Consider the following 21193-nt stretch of genomic DNA (forward strand, 5'->3'; position numbering starts at 1 on the left):
TTTTACCGTTGGTATTTTTTATTTCTCGTCACAAAAACGTAAAAGAAAGGTTTTTAAATAGTGCCGCAGCGCCTTTTCTGTTAGCATGACAAAACTGCCGCTCGTGCTGTGTTTAATACACTGCCATACAGTCTATGGATACTGCGCCCGTCTCGTGCGAATGGACCGCGAGGACATTCAACCGAGCCAGAAAAGACGAGTGGGGTAATGGCAACACACACAGCAACAACTCCTCAGTGGAAAACCACGATTATTGTCAGCACTTCACTTCAGGTAAGTGAGGGGATAACTCCTGAGTAGCGAAACATTTACACTTTAGTGTCAGATATTGGTTAAATAGATAAAGGAAAGAATATGGGTTTGCTAGCTATCTAGCTAGCATAACAGTGCCACATTACACAAAACACCAAGTGTTGGTTAAGTTAACATTTGTTGAAATGTAATTCATTTAACTTTGTCTGGCTTTTAAAAACAAGAAAGACATGTATGCAATTACCTATATTTGTTTCACCAGAGCCATGACACAAGCAGGCTGCTCAGCGCTCAGCAGCACCGAATCAGGTTTTCAGACGGGGTTGAGTCCGGAGCCTTTATCTTCCCTCTGTCAGGTAAACCTGCTGTCATTTCTGCTGTTGGTTAGATAACCCCATTATCTATGGAACCAATCCTATAAAAGCCCTTTAATACACTTACCTTACACTATCAAACCCAGTATCGTTATAGAATATTGAGATTTAGTGGTGTAAAGTAACCAGTACTGTACTTCAGTACCATTTTTTTTGTAATTCCTCCCCGATACAATACAGAGGGAAATCATGTACTTTTACTTTTACTACTGTACTTTACAGATTTGGATTAATGTGAAACTAAATGACACACACTTAAGACTTTAGTTCACCTGCAGTAAATCCAGCAGCTACCCTGCAGTATACAAAGCCATTCAAACTAGCTGCACCTTTACCAGCTCTGAGAACACTTTAATGATCAATAATTATAAAACATATCAGAGATATTATTCAGAAATGGACCGATCAAACAATGACTACTTTTACTGTCGCTACTTTAAGTACATTTAGATGAGAGTACTTTCTACTTTCACTGGAGGAACATTTAGAATACTTTTACTGTGACAGAGTATTCCTACACTCTGGTACTTCTACTTTACTCAAGTACAAGATCTATCTAGTACAAGAGTACTTCTCCCACCTCTGTTAAGTTTGCGTTTATAATTTAATTTTTACTCTGTAAAGTGTTTTTTGAGTATCTTGAGAGGCGCCCTTTAAATAAGATTTATTATTATTATTATTATTATTATTATTATTATTATTATTATTATTATCATTATTGTTGATAACACAGTTGCTAGTACTAGACAGGCTGGACTTGGGGAAAAACAACCACAAATATTCTTTATAATTTGTAATGGTAAAGGACTCACAGTAAACATGTTTTGTTTAGTTTAATAAAGTTAACATTCACGTGTTGTAGGTACTGCCTTTCTGTTGCTTGACCCTCAAAACCCCTTGGAGCATTTTGAGGAATCTGGACTCATTGAGAGGATAAAGATGTTTGTGCAAGTACACCGGAACAGCTTTCTTCTTCTATATGCCCCCTTTAATGGGAAGAAGGAATTGGAAATATTGTCAGTGCTTCAACACAGGTAAATAGCTGTGTAATGTCTTTCCCAAGTTGCAACCCCCTTGTTGTGCTTGGCTGGCATTTATGTAGCTGGTGACATAGGCATTGAGATTCTGACATCTACATTATTTGCTTCTCTTTCAGATTTTCTGGCAAACTCAGGATCCTGCCTGTGCGAAACAGTGCTGAGATCGTCAAAGGAATGTTGACCATTGCCAAGGTAAAGACAGAGGCAGCACACAACAGTTATTTGGTACATTTACATTAAAGCTTAGACAAGCTGTTGCTGCCTTGGGATATTTGAAGTAAGCCAAGGCTCATTTGTCTGCAGGCCACCAGTAAGCCCCATGTAGACAGTATCCGTGACCGGATGTCTCTGGCTCGGGCTCACATCGTTGAGAACAGTCCTGTGTGGGAGATGCTGAGAGACATTCTATGAGCTCGGCAGATGATTCAGCATTTTTTCACACACTTAACACCTGTGTTGTTTTATTAGTTGCTAAGCAGTACAAGCCTTGTACATTTAAAATACACGTGTATCACAGTTTGTTCTATTAAAAAAAAACATTGACGTAAAAAAGAGAATAACTTTATTCAATGGAATGTTTTTTTTGTATTGGTCAAGCAGAGCACATTCAAATGAAACTGTATGGAGTTATCCCAGCAGTCAGAGGTGACACTTCACCTTAATTTAGCTTTGGGTCTTCTGCTTTTCATCTGTAATCTCTTCAATGCGGAATATAAGACTCTCCATCAGGTCAAATGTCACCAAAGCACTCTGCAACACCTATGACACATGAGAATAGTCAGATTGCTTGCCCTCCAAGGTTAAAATAAAAAATATTATTAATAGGAAAGACTGTTTCTGTACCTGGTGCTGGACCTCTGGGGACATATTTGACGTTTTCTCATTTTTCACCGTTATGCTTTTGACTAATCTGCAGGATCTGGCAGCACCTCTGGCTTCTGGGGAGGAAAATAGAGAAATTCACCTTCTATGCAAGGTTATTTCAATGTCATTTTGTTACAGAGATTAGGAGCTATACCTCTCGCTTTTATCTTTTGATCCTGCCGCAGTGCCTTCAGTTCGGCAGCATAATATCCTCTTGATATGCTGATGCACACACGCAGCATTTTCAGGTATTCGTCTTTGATCCTGCACAGCTCTTCCCACACAATCTGAAGGGAGGAGGAGAGCAGTCTCAGCTTTGTGCATTTACCAGGCAGGAGCGCAGTCAAAGTAATACATTAGACTGACTTACAGTGCTCCTCAGGTCTTTATCCCTGATCAGTAGGTAGCGTAGGAGATTCAGACTCTCCATTATCCTAGATTAAAAAAACAGGACAGGAGTCTGCTTTATGTGTACCAGTTCTCACAATTACAGGCCTCTGTCTTTCGATCTCTTTAAGAAAGCCAAATGTCTGAGACGTCATCAAATCCAAAAGTAATTGTGTCAAGAATTATGCCTATAATCTGAATTAAAACATAAACAGATCTGCCTATATTTTAAACTATTCACTATTACTCACTTGTCCATATTGTTAAGCAAATCTGTCTCAGCCCCTTGTGGCAAAGACAACACCAGTCCCAACAGCGGCAGTAACTCCTCCCCAAGGAACCATTTGTTGGCACTACCCTGCTGGAGGAGAGTTAACAGATTTAACACTTTTAAATGTCACCAGCTGAAACATTGCTTTAGGTTTGAGAGCCTTCGTTTATCTTACCTTCATAGAAAATTCCAGCTGATTCCTGATGTTCTTCACTATGTAACTCTCCACTCCTGCATGGTGGCTGGTTTTCAGCATGCACCTGCAACAGAAAACATAACGTTTGTTAACGGACATCAGATTAGTATAAGATGAGCTGTATCTGCAGAAAATACTAAAGGAACACTGCAAAGAAAAAATACAACATAAATCCAATTTCTTCTCTAAAATTGAGGTACATAAACTGTAGTTTGACACTGGTGAACAAGTGTGACATTGATTTAAAACTACAAAACCTGTATACATCAGATCACTAATGGGTGAACAACTACAATTGTATCCAAAGAAATAGTGTGAAATCATCAACAATGTGGATATTTAGTATTAGATGATGCATTTAGTCATTTATTTTACAGTAGGGTATGTGCTACTGACACATTCATCATACTGTTCCTTCTCTAGCGATTCTCTACCTGAAGAACTTGTGCTTTGATTCAGAGTCCAATTTATCGATAAAGAGTTGTAAAACCTGTAGTCCTGTTTCTCTCTGGGGAAGCAGTGATCACACAAAAAAGAACAGTAACCAGGTTATTATGTTTTACAGTACCACAGATATACAATGAAATCATTATCAGGCATTGTTGTTTACTCACCAGATTCTGCATCGGGCAGTCGGTTAAAACTTGCCGCAGGTTCTGTGAATTGCAAAGTCAATGATCGGTCCAAAGTACCCAAAGAGTTGATTAAACACACCATATGTTATTTCTTCCACTAGAGTCTTTATATTAAAACACAAACAAAAGAGTGTTGTGAAGTCAAATAAAATGTATGTTTAAAGCGATTTAGCTGAATGATGCTCTGAGGATACGAAGTGTTTGCAGGCGACTGAAGGAAACAGGCCGTACATTATTTAAGCTCAGGGATTTCTCCGTGATTGAAAATGGTTTGAAACGTTTGGCATAACGTAAGTACACAACTCGAGAAAATATATAACCCTGGTCTGGATGTTTTAATATTTAGTATTTTACCTTTGAGTTTGAGTCAGCTACACAAGGATGCCAACTTGCCTTGTTTAATCAAATCAATTATTCACTATTATAAGTTTCTTTGCAATGTCTAAGCACAATCCTACAACTGATCAAATATGTCAGTATGCTCAACCAGTGAAAATCGGAACACCCCCGCAGAAAACCTGCTCAGAGTGAACCCAGAGGCTGCTTGTCGTACCTGTGGGGCGCTATAGAAGCTCTTCAGATCCTGTAGGCTCACCGGAAGGCTGTTGTCCTGCACATTTTCCAAGCTCTTCTCATACAGTGCCTGAGTGAAGATACACAGTTAAGCCCGTGTTAAAGACAACCTTAGATTTCTACTTTTCTACTTTGTCTTATTACACCTCTAAGACTTTTTCTGCATGTTGTTGTGGCCTTACCAGTCCTTTGAGCACGTGGGATTCCTTTTTGCTATCAATGAAACAAGATACAGATTACAGATTATATAAAATAACTAGTTGAATAACATTACTACATTCAGGTCATACAGCTTACCTGCTGAGTAGTTGATTGATGTATTCCATGTTGCATTGGAGAACAAATACAGGACTGGAACAGCAGGAAAACACAGTGTAAATAGTTTGTCACCGGACAGTAAAAATGGACAGGCTTCTTGGTCAGTGAATGCATCATCAGTGCGAACACATATATGACTTTTCAGTGTCTTACCTGAATACTGCTGGAAAGCTGTCGATGGTGATGAGCTGGACGAACAGGAGATAAGCCAGACACGCTCTGGACTCCTTGGACTCACTGCTGTCCGTCTGGAGGCTTCTCTTCAGAGGGCTGAAGAGCAGGAGCTCTGATAGAGACTCTTGGATTGCTGGTAGTGTGAACTGCAGTGATGCACAGTGACTTTAATTTAGGAAATTCAGAGTTTGACTGCTTTCCCATTGATTAAAAACAAACCCTGCTCTTACCATTATCTCTGTTGCAAAGAGCCACAGCGACGATTTTCTGTCTCTGTTCAGTTCAGCCTCAAGCAAAGGCTCCCTCAAGCTCCTCATGCAGCTGCAGAGAGGCATTAACAGTGGTTTCATTTTGCTGATACTCCTACATTTGTATTTTTAGCGTGAGACACTATAGGCAAAAATGTAGTTGTTTCAATGCACTGGTCAAATGTGAGTGTTTGGGCTATTTTGCTTTTGTCTAAAATACATATTTAAGTTTTTATTTGTACTAACTTTTTCTATTGTGTCTGTAAATTTCTCCTAAATTCATCGAAAGTTAGCATTAGATAATGCCAATCACAACATTTCAGAAAACTTGTCCTTTAAAAAAGGGGAAACGTAATGGTGAGCTCCCAACAATACTTTACGCTTTTCTTCTAAAACTCTAAGCCAGAAATGACTTTAAATCTCTGCTTTGGCCGATATTTAAATAATGCCAAACTTGCACATTTGAAACATAACATTTTAACTTTGAGACTAGAACGTACAATTTGAGAAGCTCAGTCCTTAGCTCTTCATCCTCGGAGGTGGTGACGGAGCTGCCATTGTTCCTTTTCACCTCCTCTACGAAAGGCTTTGTGAAGTCAGCCAGGGCGTTGTAGCAGCGACACAGACCGTACTCGTCCTCCTCCTCCTGCTGCCGGCTGTACGGCACAGGCAGGCGGGACAGCTGCTGCTGCAGGGCGCTGAGAGCACAGCCCAACCTGGCTGCCTTTCTGTCATCCAGCGACAGCAGCACTACAAGAGGATAATGTTTGCATTGATGTACAGCAGGGGGAGCCATACTCCATGAAGACATCACAAGACAACATGTGTACTCCTTACTATAACAGGCAAAACTACATGATAGTTATAATGTTTGGTTTTGTTGAAATTTGGCTTGGGTCATTTTGCAGGCTGCTGTTGAGTTGTATTGCATTATGGTGTTTCAGGTGTTTCTATTATTTTGGTCACATAAATCCATGTGGGTAGGCTAATAACAGAATCATCTCTCCTAATGAACTGGCACCTGAGACTCCTGCATTAAGCTGCATGATTATAGTGTTACCATGACTATTTTGTTGTTCAATACACTTACAAAAATGTGCCTCTCTAAAAACGTTTTAAAGCCTATGAAATGTCAATGATTAGCTACAATACATTTGACATAAGATATAAAGTCCCTTGTGTCATACATTTTTAAGAGTTGAGGCCTTTATTCTATCTGTCCTTGTGTCTTTGGACACATCAGAGCCAGTGTAAGTTAGTGTATTTTATCATTGTAGATTATTGGCTGAATATTGTGGTAGGACACAACTCTTTTTTTAACAGGCGTCATATTTTGTCAAATTGAAAGTGTTACTGTAGTGTTTATTTTAATAAATCAGGTCCAAGATTTGTTGCATTTGTGCGCACAAGATGTGCTTTTTTTCTCTCTATGGCTACTTCCTGTTTTATTTCTTTCAGGGTTCAGTATGTGTTAGTGCTAGGCTTCTCATTAGACTTGTGTTACCTGTTTGAAGATGTGGAAGTAGAGTCAATATGGTCTCAGAAATGTCCCCTGGATCAGTGTTTTCAATCAGTTCCAGCAAGCTGTGCATGAGTTCATCCGGGCTGCAAGTCTAAAAACCAGAGCAGACGTTAAACCGAACGTATAGTGCGTGTCATTGTGTAGATGAATTCATGTACATACCATGGTCAGGTGCGTGATGGAAGCCTGACAGTGATCTAGACTCTTCCCTTTTTTAACCACCTCCTTTACAAGAGGGGTCATAAGAACGCAACCCATAGACTTCACTATGTCCTACAAGTGCAAGAAAAAACAATCATTATTCTTTAATGGAAGCGCTAAACTAATTTCCAAATAATATCCTCAAAATTGTCTAGAAAGAATGAAGATACAAATGAAAATGTTAACATCTTAACAGAAGTTAAGAAATGATTAAATTGTCACATATTTAATAACAGGCACACTAAATGTTCATAGGTTTTGCATGTCAGCTGAACTGGTGTGCAGAGACTTAAAGACTTGAGGTTACACAAGCAATTCATAAATAACATAGCAACTAAAAATATTTTAACCGAACCTAGTTAGGTTTACATTTTAGAGGCTGAAAACAAACCTAGAGCCAGATATACTACATCACTGACATGCAGTTTATATTGAAAGGTGCTTCGGCACCACACTCCAAGTTGTATTCTATATGTCCATGTCTACAGCCAGGGATTTCTCATTTGGTAATCAATCATTTGAACCCCTTGAGATTGTTCCAGGCTCCGAAAGAGGACGCCGTTAGAAATGACACATGCTTCTAAAAGAACGCTGCACACAACATGCATGAAGCGTGGAGAGATGGGACAACCCAAGGGCACTTATTGAAGATGGTTATCAGTGGAGCGAGAAATCTGACTGAATATCTGCTTGTTTCCTCCCTGCACCTCCAGGTCAGGAGGCCAGCAGGCACAGAGCAGTGTCTGCACGGTAATGTTCAGCAAAGCTTAGCTGCTGTCCGCTTCAGTAGCTCCGTGTGTGTGTTGTTGCTCAGGAGGCTGCGGTGTGATGCGTGTGTGCTTTTAGTGCTGTATGACAGATTAACACTGAATGTCACTGTCACTTCATATGTGAGAGGTGTGAGTGGTACTACAGGAAGGAGCAGATCTGTGTATGTGGTGGTGGAGGAGAAATACCCGGTTTTCCTCATCCTGAAGGAATTTCAGAAGTTGTGCACCGTCCCCCTCAGTGAGACAGACGGATCCAAAATTCTTGAACTGCTGATAATCCTCTGGCTTCAACTTTTCTTCTGGAGTATTTCGCTAAATAGCAATTGTTAGTAATCAACAAAGACAGCTGAAAAACCATGAGAAACAAATATGTACTAAACCAGATTATTTTACTGACATTTAAACATATATATTTAGATAGGCAAAGGTTGAGTGTTACTTATTACATTTAAAGGAGTAAGTTCTACTCCAAAATATTGTGATTTGACATTTTCTACATCTTTTGAAACCTTTAGATTCTACTTACTTTATTAATAAGATTTTGCACAAAAAAATATATCAAGAGTTATATTACAATATATATATATAAGAGCAGCTTTTCTGATAATTATTTGTCAATTAAAAAGCACATTTAATATTTCCATCTTCTATATTGTCATTTTTATATTTTCCTTTTAGTTACTTTAATCATATAAATTATTATTTTAGAAAACAAATAATAATTTTGACGGCATTTCTCATTATTTTCAGAGTTTAAACCAGAGCTCAATAATTGGATAAAGAAATTAATCTGCATCTTAATCCATAGTGAAAAGTGAATTTATTAAGAGTTCAAAATGCATTTTAATGTGTGGTGTTAGTGCCTTGAGTAGATCTGAATACTTCTTCAACCACTGCAGATACGTCAGACAGTAGGATGCCATGAATTACAGTCCAGACCACCAGCAATATTAGTGTTATATGGTGGATTTCTGCTCATTTCCAAAGTTCCCCTCACTTGATGGTCACACATCACCATGATACCTGATATTGTGATTGCCTCAGCTGAACTGTGTTACAGTGATAGAAAACTATAGACTTACCCATCTCTGGATGATGTCATTCACCTCATCTTCATTCACTATCAGAGTTTCCTCATCCCTCGTAGGCAATCCCATTATCAATACGTCTTTATATCAACTCTAGACACTTTTGTAGCTATCGGGGTACCAATTTCAAAATGGCTGAATGTGTAGCTCCCGTGTCTCGAGGGAGAGAGATTCAGTTTGTAAGGAGCCCAAACATAAACCTCTTATCTCCCTTTGTGCTTGACGTGTAATAGGATTAAACCAGAGCGCTTGTAGTGACAGAAAACCTGGAACTGTCTGGAAGGATCTAGTCCAATAGCACTTTCAGTCCTGTTTACAAAATAAAGATATGATAAAGACCCCGAATAAATGACAACCCTCTATGAATAGTTTTGTAATCCAATGAAATTCCATTATATGTGTCAATTACACACCCACTAACTGAAATAATGTGTTTATGCCACAAAACACATAAAAGCAGTTTGAGAGATTTGTGAAAATAAACATGTTTTATGTTTTTCTGGGGGGTTTTCCCTTTCCTGTAGTTAGTTATATAGGTGTTTGTGCATGTGAATGATCTGCAAAGGCTTCTATTGGCTAGCGCTCCAACATATTGTACGTGACAGGCTAAGGAGCAGGATATCTCTTAGCAGTTGGCCAATCAGAGCAGACTGGGCTCTGGTTTCAGACAGAGGGTGAAAAGAGGTGCTGCAGCACAGGCAGTATGAGAGACAATAAAGAGCTTTCTGAACATTAAAGCATGGAGACATGTCCCAGGAGAGACACTACATACTGATATACACCTGAACATTTGGATAAGTCCTCTTTAAAAAGTGTACCTAATAGACTGGCAGAAGTTGAATAAGACTTTCTGACAGAAGACACGTTTTGCCTCGACAACATGATCAGCAGGGATCTGAGCCGCGTTGTGATTTGACAGTAAGTTAGACAAATGAATCCACCTGTGCCAACTTTCCCTCCTAATTAAATGGAAAGGCCTGTTGTACAGAACAGGATTAGGAATGCCTCTCCATGATTGTGTAATGACAACATATTGTTCCTCTAAGCACAAAGGCTTCAAAGGCTTGGATCATCTTTTCCCCTGCAGCGTTTGTGTGTGTGTGTGTGTGTGTGTGTGTGTGTGTGTGTCTGTGTGTGTGTGTGTGTCTGTGTGTGTGTGTGTGTGTGTGTGTGTGTGTGTGTGTGTGTGTGTGTGTGTGTGTGCGTGCGTGTGCGTGTCATATAATAGAAGTACAATCACAGACTTCCTGCTGCAGCTTCAGTAAAGAAGCAGCTCATGTCCTGATTTAACATGAATAGGCAGAGAAACGTGTTTGATCGGTCGGATTTAGCCGACATCTGCCGCTCAGGTTTGCTCTCTGTATTGCTGTGTGATGAAAGCCTTAGACAAAAGCCACCGAGCAAACACAGAACACACTGCTGCTCTCTCCATGTTTGTCCCTGATTTTGTCATTCCTAATTGCTGGCTGATGAGGTTGTGTTTCGACAGTGGATCACAGGTACAGGAAATACGAGAGTAAATAACGTCTATCACTGGTGTTGATAATATTTATATATGTTGTTTTATTTCTGATATACAGCAGATCATCTAAAACAGCAATTTAATTAATACTTTGTAGGCTAAATGCTGGAGAGAAAATAAAATACAACAGATTTTTAATACAATTTTGCTCATTGACTTTCCACAGCCAGCTCTGTCCTCTGAGAAAGGCTTTTGAAAGCTCCAGAGAAAAGCTAGTGAGTCAGCCTTGAGTTTAAAACAAAGATTACACTGATTCAAAGGTCAAGAACAAAGTTTCTCTCTGAAATGATTTTATGATATTTAAATGATTCCCTTGATAAGCAGCCATGTGCAGAACGGACCGCTCAGTTTTGACTGCAACAACATCTTATGAGCGTTGCGGCCTAAAATGAATTATTTGTGATGAAAATATACAGTCTTAAAAACACTGAAAACAAGCCAGAATAAAATCTAATCATTTCCGCTTTTATGGCAATCGTATTGGTACAATCTGTATTGGATCTTAATTTGCTGATTTTACAAAGAATCCAAATGCTCAGATGAGTGACAAAAGGCAGTAATGACTTTCAAACTCAGGAGGGCACTGTTTGTCTGGAGGGCCACATCTGTCAATCGACAGCCAGGACCTCATGCATACACAGACCTTAAGTGTTCAGAAATTGTACTTAAGTATATTTAGATATATTAAAGTAGAAGTCAAAGGAGAGATATCATTTAAAGGACAATACAAGTATTTCTATAGTGTTTCTTATACACTGATATTTAGACCAAATATTTGAATCAAGCAACCCACCAGTCAACAGATTCAGACGTTGCTTCAGAAGTGTGTGATATCATATTTTACAAGCCCCACTCATTTCAAACCATGAAGGAAGACCACAGAGAAAAGATACGACAGAAATTGATCACATGGAATAACCCAAGTATCTAAATCCTGTAGTCAATAAGAAAAATGAGAAAATATGGCTGGGATTCATCCAGAACAAGTGCTATTATCCAGAATGACCTGCGCAGCGTCACATGTATAGATATGTTTGTAACTATGCTGATGCCCCAATGTTTATGTATATCAAATCTTAATCTCTGAGACCAGTAAATATGTTTTATTTCCTTCTCTAGTACGTCGTATGTACTTAAGGGCATAAGGGGGAAATGAGAAGATTTGTGTTTATGTAGAATGTTTTGTTGTTGTGGGTTTTGTCAGTATTTCAGTATGTTCCCCTGAGGTGTTGATATGATGTCAAGTTTATTCTCTACATTTCAACTTTTCCCAACAATGCAACAAAAAAAAAGTCTCTTCTATTTTGTTATTTATTGTTCCTGGCACAAATACTGCAGGACCTGAAATTATGTTATTAGGGCTGTCAATTGATCAAAATATTGAATTGCGATGAATCACTTGGTTGTCCATCGTTAACTCGAGTTTAATCGCAAATTATTTGCAATTTTTTAATCTATTCTAAATTGAGCTTAAAGGGATATTTTATGTGTTTTATGCGTGGACAAATATGATTGGTTTATAATAAATAATGTTATTATAAATAGTAATTGTATAATTATTATAAATTATAAATAATGTTTATTATAAATTCTATAAGAAATGTTGTTTATTTATCATAAATTATATATTTATCTTCAATAGTAATAGTTTCATTATTATTAATTATGTGTATGCAATACAATAAACAATTTTTTTTGCAACAATCCCCCAAAATATAAATATTTCCAGAAGTTATGAATCTTTTATGAACGCTTATTTCAGTTATGGAAAGCTAAATGTTTTCCCTTATGCCTTGCACTTATACTCTCTCGTAGTATATCTGTTGTCGTGTATCAAGAGATAAAATGTTGCTCTGTGAAATGTGACCCACGATCTGCTGCATTATACCTGTAATTTATAGTAGTATGTACATTTATTAGGGAGGCCTATCCAAAGTATCCATTTCCATGGATAAATATCCTGAGCCTTCTTCAGGGCAGGTGCAGATACTGTATGACAGTCTGTGTTCTGTCTAGGCATGTGGGGAGCGGTCGGCAGTGTTCAGAGGCATACGTGTATCTCAGGTCACTGATATCACATTTCCATTTATATTTAATTTGCTGGATGGTTCAAGTAAAAGTCCTAGCTCCAGTAGATGAGCTAGGATCGTAGTTTCATCATTTTAAAATGTACTTTTCTATGTTTTCCTAGATGTAACTTATCATTTGTGGATGTATTCTAATAGAGCAGTGGAATACGATTGTTATTGGATTGAGAGGAAAAGGATTGACTGTATCATTTCAGGGCTGCTGCAGATAGAGCAGTATTTATTCATGGAGCAGTCTAGTGTACAAACAGCAGCAATCCTATGAGAGCGATGCAGCCTCTACATTTCCCCCTTCCATCCCATATTTCCTTGGTGACCTCTTAGAGAGCAAGAGGTTCTAAGTGAACTATTTATCCAGGCTGCCCCCCCGCCCCCCCCCCCCCCCTTCCCCCAGAGGCCTCCATCCACAGTCTGCTGCCAGCTCTCCTGTCTGCCCAGAACCTCCCCTGGCCCTGCCATGCTTGTCCAGAAAAACTGCCATGTTTAGGGCCCCTCCCTCGGGTCCCTGCTGCTTTCTGAGCTGGGCACGTGAGCTTGATTTGAAGATATTTTTTATAACGTCCAGATTTGCCTTGTGATTCACTATTCAATCCACGGGATTTGTGATTCATTTAAAGGTTTCATAGTTTACATTTGGGATTCAGTAATAAATACCACACTTTGTAAGCACTGCACCACATTCAAGTACTAAGCACACATATCATCATCAAAAGCTGTAATGTTGTTATGCATGTAAACACATTCCTGAATCAGAGAGCCCCTCTATGTTATCTGATTTGATAACTAATTCAACCAACAATGCATCATATTGTATTAGCTGATTTTCCTTAAGATCCTCACATGATGTCCACAGATCGGATGTTTAAGTGTTTCATGTTTTGCACAAATCCTTGTTTATTTTTGTTATATTCTCAGTAAAGTCCTGTCTGTGTGAACATGTATGTCTTTATGCCAATGGCCCTCTATAGTTGCACTTTTTTGACAAAACTCTTTGAGTGACTGCCTCCTTCCTATTAAATCAGCCTCAGATCTCAACAACTGCTTCATTAGCAAAAGGCATTTGGCAATTGCAAAGTGGGCTAGTCTGTTGCAGGTCAAATTTTGGCCTTTGTTGTTGCTCAAAAACCTGAACTCTATCATCTGCAGTTTTATTTTCATACTCCTCTCTCAGATACTGATGGGCCCACAGAGTTGCTGCAGACAGACGGACAAAGGCCTGCCTGCTGGTGATAATTACTCATCATCTGTGTTTTGAAAAATGCTATCAGGGTGGAAGCACTAATCTGAAGTCAGACATCCTAACACCTTACATAGAATAAACTTGAACTACAGTCTCTGCATGGCTAGAAGTTAGAGGGAAAGTCCTCGTGGAGGGGGGGTCAATTCAGTTGTTGTTCTCTCAGTGATGGTGCTAATCTTAACCAGGTTTAGTAGAAGAATATGTTTATATCTTTAGGGGGAAAGATACCCCAGTGAACTGAGAGCTAATGGAGATGGTGGTCTCACAAGGGAAAATCTTGACCTTGGCCCCTTTCTGTAAAAGCTTTGCCCCTGTAGCAAACAATTGCAGGGAGGGGCTGCGCGGGTGTAGTCTGAGTGTGTGAGTGTGTTTAGGTTTCAAGGTTTCAAGGTTTCAAGGTTTTATTTGTCATATGCACAGCAGATACAGCGTATATGTTGGCAATGAAAATCTTATGTCGCGTGCTCCTCCAACAACTCAACATGCATGGTGCAAAAGATAAATAAAGTAGTGCAAAAAGAGAGAAGAATATTTACAATATTAACAATAAAGATTTGAGGATGTGAAATATATACATATTTGGAATACATTGAAAGTATTTAAATACTTTACACTGTTGAATGAGGAGGTATGGACAGATGCATATATTATGTATAGCAGATGTATATGGCAGATATGTACAATATATAGATATGTGTACTATAAACAGATATGTATGGCAGATGTGTATAATATATATGTATGTGTGTACTATAAACAGATGTGAGTAGACATTCACACAGCTCAGGAGTTCAGTAGTCTTATAGCCTGTGGTATGAAACTGTCTCTGAGTCTGGTGGTCTTGGTCCGGATGCTGCGGTACCGTCTGCCAGACGGCAGCAGACAGAACAGATTGTTGCTGGGGTGATGGGGGTCCTTTAATATCCTACCGGCCTTCTTCCTACACCGCTGGGTGTAGAGGTCCTCCATGGATGGCAGCTCCGTCCTGGTGATGTGCTGAGCAGTTTTCACCACCCTCTGTAGAGTCTTACGGTTGAGGGCGGTGCAACTGCCATACCAGGCGGTGATGCAGCCAGTCAGGATACTCTCGATGGTGCACCTGTAGAAGTTGCAGAGTATCCTGGAGTCCATGTTGAACTTCCGCAGCCTGCGGAGGAAGAAGAGCCGCTGTCGAGCCGTCTTGGATATGACCCTGGTGTGATGTGTCCATGTCAGGTCCTCACTGATGTTTACCCCGAGGAACCTGAAGCTGCTGACTCTCTCCACAGGAGTCCCGTCGATGGTGATGGGTGTGTGTGCCTCTCTCTGCCTCTTCCTGTAGTCCACAATCAGCTCCTTTGTTTTGCTGACGTTGAGATGGAGGTTGTTGTCCTGGCACCAAGATGTCAGGGCTCTGACCTCCTCTCTGTACGCCGTCTCGTCGCCGTCTGTGATCAGGCCGATGACGGTCGTGTCGTCAGCAAACTTGATGATGGTGTTGGAGCTGTGTGTGGCCACGCAGTCGTGCGTGAACAGGGAGTAGAGGAGAGGGCTGAGCACACAACCCTGAGGGGCTCCGGTGTTGAGGGTCAAGGTGGAGGATGTGATGTTCCCCATCCGCACTGCCTGGGATCTGCCCGTCAGGAAGCTCATGATCCAGTCACAGAGGGCGCTGTTGAGCCCAAGGTCCCTGAGCTTAATGATGAGCTTGGAGGGCACAATGGTGTTGAATGCTGAACTGTAGTCAATGAACAGCATTCTCACATAAGTGTTCCTCTGGTCCAGGTGGGAGAGGGCAGTGTGGAGGGTGAGGGAGATGGCATCATCCGTGGACCTGTTTGCTCTGTAGGCAAACTGCAGGGGGTCCAGTGAGTCAGGGAGGGAGGAGGTGATAAAAGTTTTGACTAACCGCTCAAAGCACTTCATGATGATGGAGGTGAGTGCAACTGGGCGGTAGTCATTGAGGCAGATGGGTTTTGTCTTTTTGGGGACAGGGACAATGATGGACTCTTTAAAACATGTGGGGACTACAGACTGGAGCAGTGACCTATTGAAAATGTCTGTGAACACATCTGCCAGCTGAACTGCACACACCTTGAGAGCACGGCCAGGGATGCCATCAGGTCCTGGAGCCCTGTGTGCGTTGATCCTTTTCAGAGATCTACACACATCTGCACTGGTTAAAACCAGTGAGCAGGGATCCTGGGCCTTTTGTGCCTCCACAGCCGGGGGCTTCTCAAAGCGTGCATAAAATGTGTTCAGTTCATCTGGGAGAGATGCAGACACTTCCTCAGCACCACTCGTTGTCCTTTTGTAGTCTGTTATTGTTTTTAGTCCAGACCACATATTTCTGGCGTTGGAGCCCTTGTAGTTCGACTCCACCTTGTCCCTGTATTGTCTTTTCGCACTGCTAATAGCTCTCCGGAGTGCATACCTGGAATTCCTGTACTCATCCAAATCACCGCCGCTGTGCGCGATGGCCCGTGCTTTAAGTTTAGCTCGGACCTCGCCGTTTATCCAGGGCTTCTCATTTGGGAATGTCCGTACAGTAATCTGCGGCACGACGTCATCGATGCATTTGCCGATGTAGCAAATGACCGCGTCAGTGTGTGTGTTTATATCGTCCTCCTCAAACACACACCACTCCGTGATGCCAAAGCAGTGGCGGAGAGCAGAGTCAGACTGCTCGGACCAACGCTGCACTGTCCTTGTCACAGGTCGGTCCCTCTTCAGTCTCTGCCGGTAAACGGGGAGCAAAGAAGAGATATGTGGTCTGACTTGCCGAAGGGGGGCGGGGGAGGCGCTTTATATCCATGCCGGAACCGGAGTGTAAACCGGTCCAGTTATTTTCCACCGCTGCGGGCACTGCCTGGCCGAAGTTTTCGGAAAAACGGGCCATGTTAGGCCCCTCCCTGTTCCACGCTTCTAGCGGCACGGACATAAATGTTTTAAACGTCCAGATTTGTCCTGTCGATTCACATAATCCTCCAGGGATTGTGATTCAGTCCTTGAAACATATTACATTGGTAGTAAAAATCCACACTTGAAGCACTGCACCACATAAGTATAAGGCACACATATCATCATGAAAAGCTGTATGTGTTATGCATGAAGACACATTCCAATCAGAGGCCCCATTTGTTATTGATTGAAAGCAGATCAACCATCATCTCCTATTGTATTGCCCTGATTTTCCTTGTCCGTCACATGTGCACATGATGTTTAAGTGTTCTGAGAAAATCCGTGTTTAGTTAATCCTCAGTAATCCGCTGGGTGAGCCATGTTTCCGTTATAACCAATCTTACAGTCTTATTGATCCCTTGAGACTGCCCCTCTAAAGCCTACGGAGATCTCCAAAGCTTCATTATCCAATAGGCATTTGCCAATGCAAACGTGGGGCCTGTTAGTCTTTTGCCGTTTCTCAGCTCACCAGACCGAACTCTAACCTCGTGTTTTCTCTTCCTCCAGACTTGCCCACAGGTTGAGAGCGACAGACAGGACAAACCCGTGGATATTTCTCCATTGTTTGATGCTACGGTGGAACTATCTGAAGTCAACATCCAACCTTAAGTAGAAAAGTTGATACTCTCTAGCATGTAGGATTATAGGGAATCCGCTGGGGGGGTTTGCATGTTTGCAAAAGATGGTTAAAAACACCATAGTAAAGAAAGAAATCTTAAAAAACACCTAAGAGTATGGAGATGTTGAGCTCGACAAGGAAAACTGCCTGGCCCCTCTTCACTGTTTAGTGAACATTTGTTTGTGCTGTGGCTGAGAATGTTGCCGTAATGTCGTCCAGCCTTTTCCCATCCATCAACATGGCGTAAAGCTGCTTTATGTACCCGTGTACCGTGAGGTGAAAGCTCCCAGGGCGAGACAAAGGCCCGGCTGGACGCCTCAGTGTTTCCTGAGCTGCAGCATCTGTCTGCTATCCAGTACCGTTGGGGAACTGCATCAACAAATCCATACTGCCTGGATCGTGCAGACTTCACCACCGCCTGCTCAGCCTTTTGTAAATCGGCATTTTGATGACAATTCCCAGTGTCGCGTTGTTCCCAATCAATACACACAGAGCGGACGCCTTAATAGACATAGATAAATGCTGCTTGGCCGCTGTATCTCTGGGCTGTGGAGACTGACACCCTGTCTGACTCTGATCAATAAGTGGCACGATGCACAAGCTTAGCCCTGCCCACTCTTCTATCACACACAGGCCCCGTTTCCCCCGGCAGCGGGGAAAAACTGCCCAGCAACTCCCCAAGGTGGATGAATCGGAGATGTTACATGTGAACTGGCTGTCAAAACGATTCTGTCATCTCCCCTTCTCTCCGGTGTTTAAAGATGCTGACACACTGTGTTTGGGGTACCAATGTCTTGTTTAGAAGTGATGGAGGCTTTTAGCCTTTTTTTCTAAACTCCCTTTATCCGTTTAAGTGTGCAGTCAAGTGTTAGAATTTCTATTTCACCTGCCACAGACGTCTCCAGGCACATTGTGCCCACTCACAGCTCCCTTCAGGTCATCTGACCAGAACCTTCTTTGAATTTACACACTTACAAATGTGGAATCTTTTATTTCGTTACTTGTTATGAAGGTCACGTATTTGCAGATTCTTTATACTTCTATTATATTATTTTTATTTAGTTTGTGATCACTTGACACAGACACTCATGCACAGGTCAAATTGAAATGTTTAGCTATTTCGCCTCCATAACATGTGTTCTTTAAGAATAATGTAGGTATTTATTTTACTTACTCTATTTTTACTAATGTGTGTTTATAAATGTGTCCTAAATGCAATTGGAAATGTCGTGGTGATAACTATAAGCACACTTATCTCCCTATTTACTATTTATGTAGTGTCATGGTAATGTATCCCAATACATTTTATAAACGACACTTTCTCAAATTAAATGTTTTACTCTTAGCAAGAAATCTCCACTTCAGCAGCACTTACAGACATCAGACTTTCCAGTTGTATTCCTCTATATTCTTCATGTTCTAAATGTTTTCCACAGAAGGATTGTTTATATTTGATTCATTGCCGGATTTATCCCCCATTTTATTCCTAAAAACATGGCAAAAATGTATTATTTTTGAATGGCTGTTGACAGTATCTTCCTATTTATTTATGTAATCATACACATAAACGAAAACCCTCTCAGTATAAACATTTGATACTAATATGTCAGAAGAATGAGCAATTATTTTAAGCCTGGCTTCATCCAATTTAAAGATGTATGTTCTGTAAATGTAAGCAATTTATCATTTATTCAATAAAGGTCTCAACTGTATCCTTTACAAATCTATTTTCAGTCCTCAAAAAATAATTGACTTAATGTAAGTCATCAACTGGTGAAATGTCCCGGTGGTATTGATTCATTAATTGATTACCTCATTACCTGTAGTGTCTACTTTTAACCTACGTGTTATTTCAATGGTTGGTTAACATCCTCCAAGAAGCTTAAGATTTAGGATTTTTCTTTTAACAGAATTAATAACCATTCCCTTTGTCTGTATTTCTGATGGTGATAAGTGAATATTGTGTGCAGATAGTGAGATAAGATGGAGCAGTGAGTAGAGAAGGCCAGATCAGATTCAGCTTGGGGTTATTAATGTTTCAGAGGCTGCCAGAGGGAGAATGGGAGAGTCACTGCACTGCCGGGATCTATTTCCTTTCACCGTGGCTTTGTCATTTTGGATCAATCCCAACCAATGTAGGCTTTTTGTGGCTCATCTCTAATGGAGAGATTGGCAACATACTGGCACGTGATAAAAAGATGTCAAGGTATTGGGTTAATGAAATGGTTTTAAGATAGCATACCATTCAGTCACTTGTCATGGATAAAATAGGAAAGATAGATGAGGGAGACATCATTTCACAAGCAGGATCTGTCAACAAAGACCACCTATGAATGCAGTAATTATTCCCCCTATCTGGCTACCTCTTCCCCAGCCTTGTCCCGCTGCAGGCCTCTGGGGCTGCTGAAGTACTTACCATCCTACTCCTCTATGCTGCTATCCCACCATGTCATTACTCTGCTTTGATCCTGCTGCAGTCTGACACATGACCACACAGACCCCTGAATGGGCATTAGCACAGGCTCCAGCAAACCCAACATCTGTGCCTCCCAGCACTGCCACTGCTCAAATCATTCATTAAATCAGAACACAAAAAGTAACTTTACTTGAATGCCTCAGCATAAATATTTGATCACGGCTGAGAATAAATCTTTGTTATTTTGTTCTCCTTCCTCCTTATAGATCTTCCTCGCCTCGCTCTCTCTTTGCTATTTAGATACAGGCACATGCAGGTCATTTGTGAAATGGATCTTATGAATATTTTAGAAAGATTCATAGCGGCAATCAGGCCTGGTTAAGGTTGTATAACAAAGTAACATTGTGTGCTGCCGTGCTCACTCACAAATCATGTGCTGTTTGCAAAGATAATATATTCTGAAGAGGCCTGTCTGTTTATCGGTTCAAGGCACTAAACATTCCTCTGTTTTAACACATCTTACCAGTTCATTTACATGTTGGAGACACAAAACCCGCTTGTACTGTACATGCTTTGTTTATTCAGGCAAAGAGGCCCTATGATAGTATGATTTATAACTGAATCAAAGTCGTTTTAATGGGGCTTTTTGACACGGATAAACAGAAAAATCCCCACAAAAAAAGATTTCAAATATTACTAATTTAGAGACTTCCTCCCCAAAATATATATATTTAATATATCTATTAATCAACCACTTTCTTGAAGAAAACGTTATTTTTTAAAACAATTTTCCACGTTAAACGAATAATCACAAAACTTAGAAAACTCTTAATTAATTAAACGACGGCAGGATTGTATTAAACAGACCTTTCACATCAATAGGTGTATGTTCCAATTCTCATTAGGCAAACCTTTCTGTTTAATACATTAATAAGTGCACGCATTAATTATAATCAGGCAGCTCAGCAATAACATTTAAAGGATCAATTCCTGGTGGTTTATGATTGCTTTTCCGTAGCTGACATTCACCTTTTTCAATTCCAACATTTACTCATTCAAATACTTCTTATTTTTCATACTTAAAATTATTATTTTTTCAATAGTTTGATTCATGTTTCTTTAAAAAATATGAAATTAATCATTTTCGAAAAAGTCTATTTGAATAGGTAAAGAATTTCCCGTCCATTTTAAGGTATGTGTGGCAGGATTTGGGCCATCATAACCTTCACTCCACAGTTTTCTCTTATCTTTCTTTACAAAATTGTATTAAAATAATAGAAAATACAGCCTTTTTCTTTTTGTTTCAGGATCAATTTGCCACTCAGAGTGAGATTTAGATGTTTCTCTTTGATCATCAGATCCCTCAATCCCTCATCTAACCTGTGTTAAAAAGCCTTTTCATTTATGAAAAGACATTTGATGAAAGATTAAATAGATAAAAGTACAAATCTGAGCA

At 40.3% G+C, this 21193-nt stretch overlaps 2 protein-coding genes across 5 annotated transcripts; one reads left to right on the forward strand and one right to left on the reverse strand.

Annotated features, from left to right (window-relative positions):
• The first annotated feature begins 133 nt into the window (after nt 1–133).
• LOC134869273 (protein SPO16 homolog) lies at nt 134–2232 on the forward strand. The gene is made up of 5 exons (XM_063890774.1): nt 134–273; nt 515–608; nt 1489–1660; nt 1783–1858; nt 1970–2232. The coding sequence occupies exons 1-5, from the start codon at nt 208–210 to the stop codon at nt 2075–2077; spliced, it is 516 nt and encodes a 171-aa protein (XP_063746844.1). The 5' UTR covers nt 134–207; the 3' UTR covers nt 2078–2232.
• LOC134869272 (glomulin-like) lies at nt 1458–9132 on the reverse strand. 4 transcript variants are annotated; one of them, XM_063890771.1, is made up of 18 exons: nt 8908–9132; nt 8012–8137; nt 7017–7127; nt 6837–6945; nt 5833–6082; nt 5315–5405; nt 5064–5230; nt 4890–4943; nt 4775–4805; nt 4573–4662; nt 3999–4040; nt 3819–3892; nt 3364–3448; nt 3169–3275; nt 2901–2964; nt 2685–2817; nt 2510–2604; nt 1459–2425 (listed from the first exon to the last, which is right to left on the reverse strand). In XM_063890771.1, the coding sequence occupies exons 1-18, from the start codon at nt 8980–8982 to the stop codon at nt 2330–2332; spliced, it is 1800 nt and encodes a 599-aa protein (XP_063746841.1). In that variant the 5' UTR covers nt 8983–9132; the 3' UTR covers nt 1459–2329. The 4 variants fall into 4 exon arrangements, with proteins under 4 accessions (XP_063746843.1, XP_063746841.1, XP_063746842.1 ...); XM_063890772.1 differs by having other exon boundaries at nt 2510–2601; nt 3169–3278; XM_063890770.1 differs by having other exon boundaries at nt 1460–2425; nt 3169–3278.
• Nucleotides 9133–21193: the final 12061 nt, after the last annotated feature.

The sequence above is a fragment of the Eleginops maclovinus genome, chromosome 9, assembly GCF_036324505.1.
Source record: "Eleginops maclovinus isolate JMC-PN-2008 ecotype Puerto Natales chromosome 9, JC_Emac_rtc_rv5, whole genome shotgun sequence".
NCBI lineage: Eukaryota > Metazoa > Chordata > Actinopteri > Perciformes > Eleginopidae > Eleginops > Eleginops maclovinus.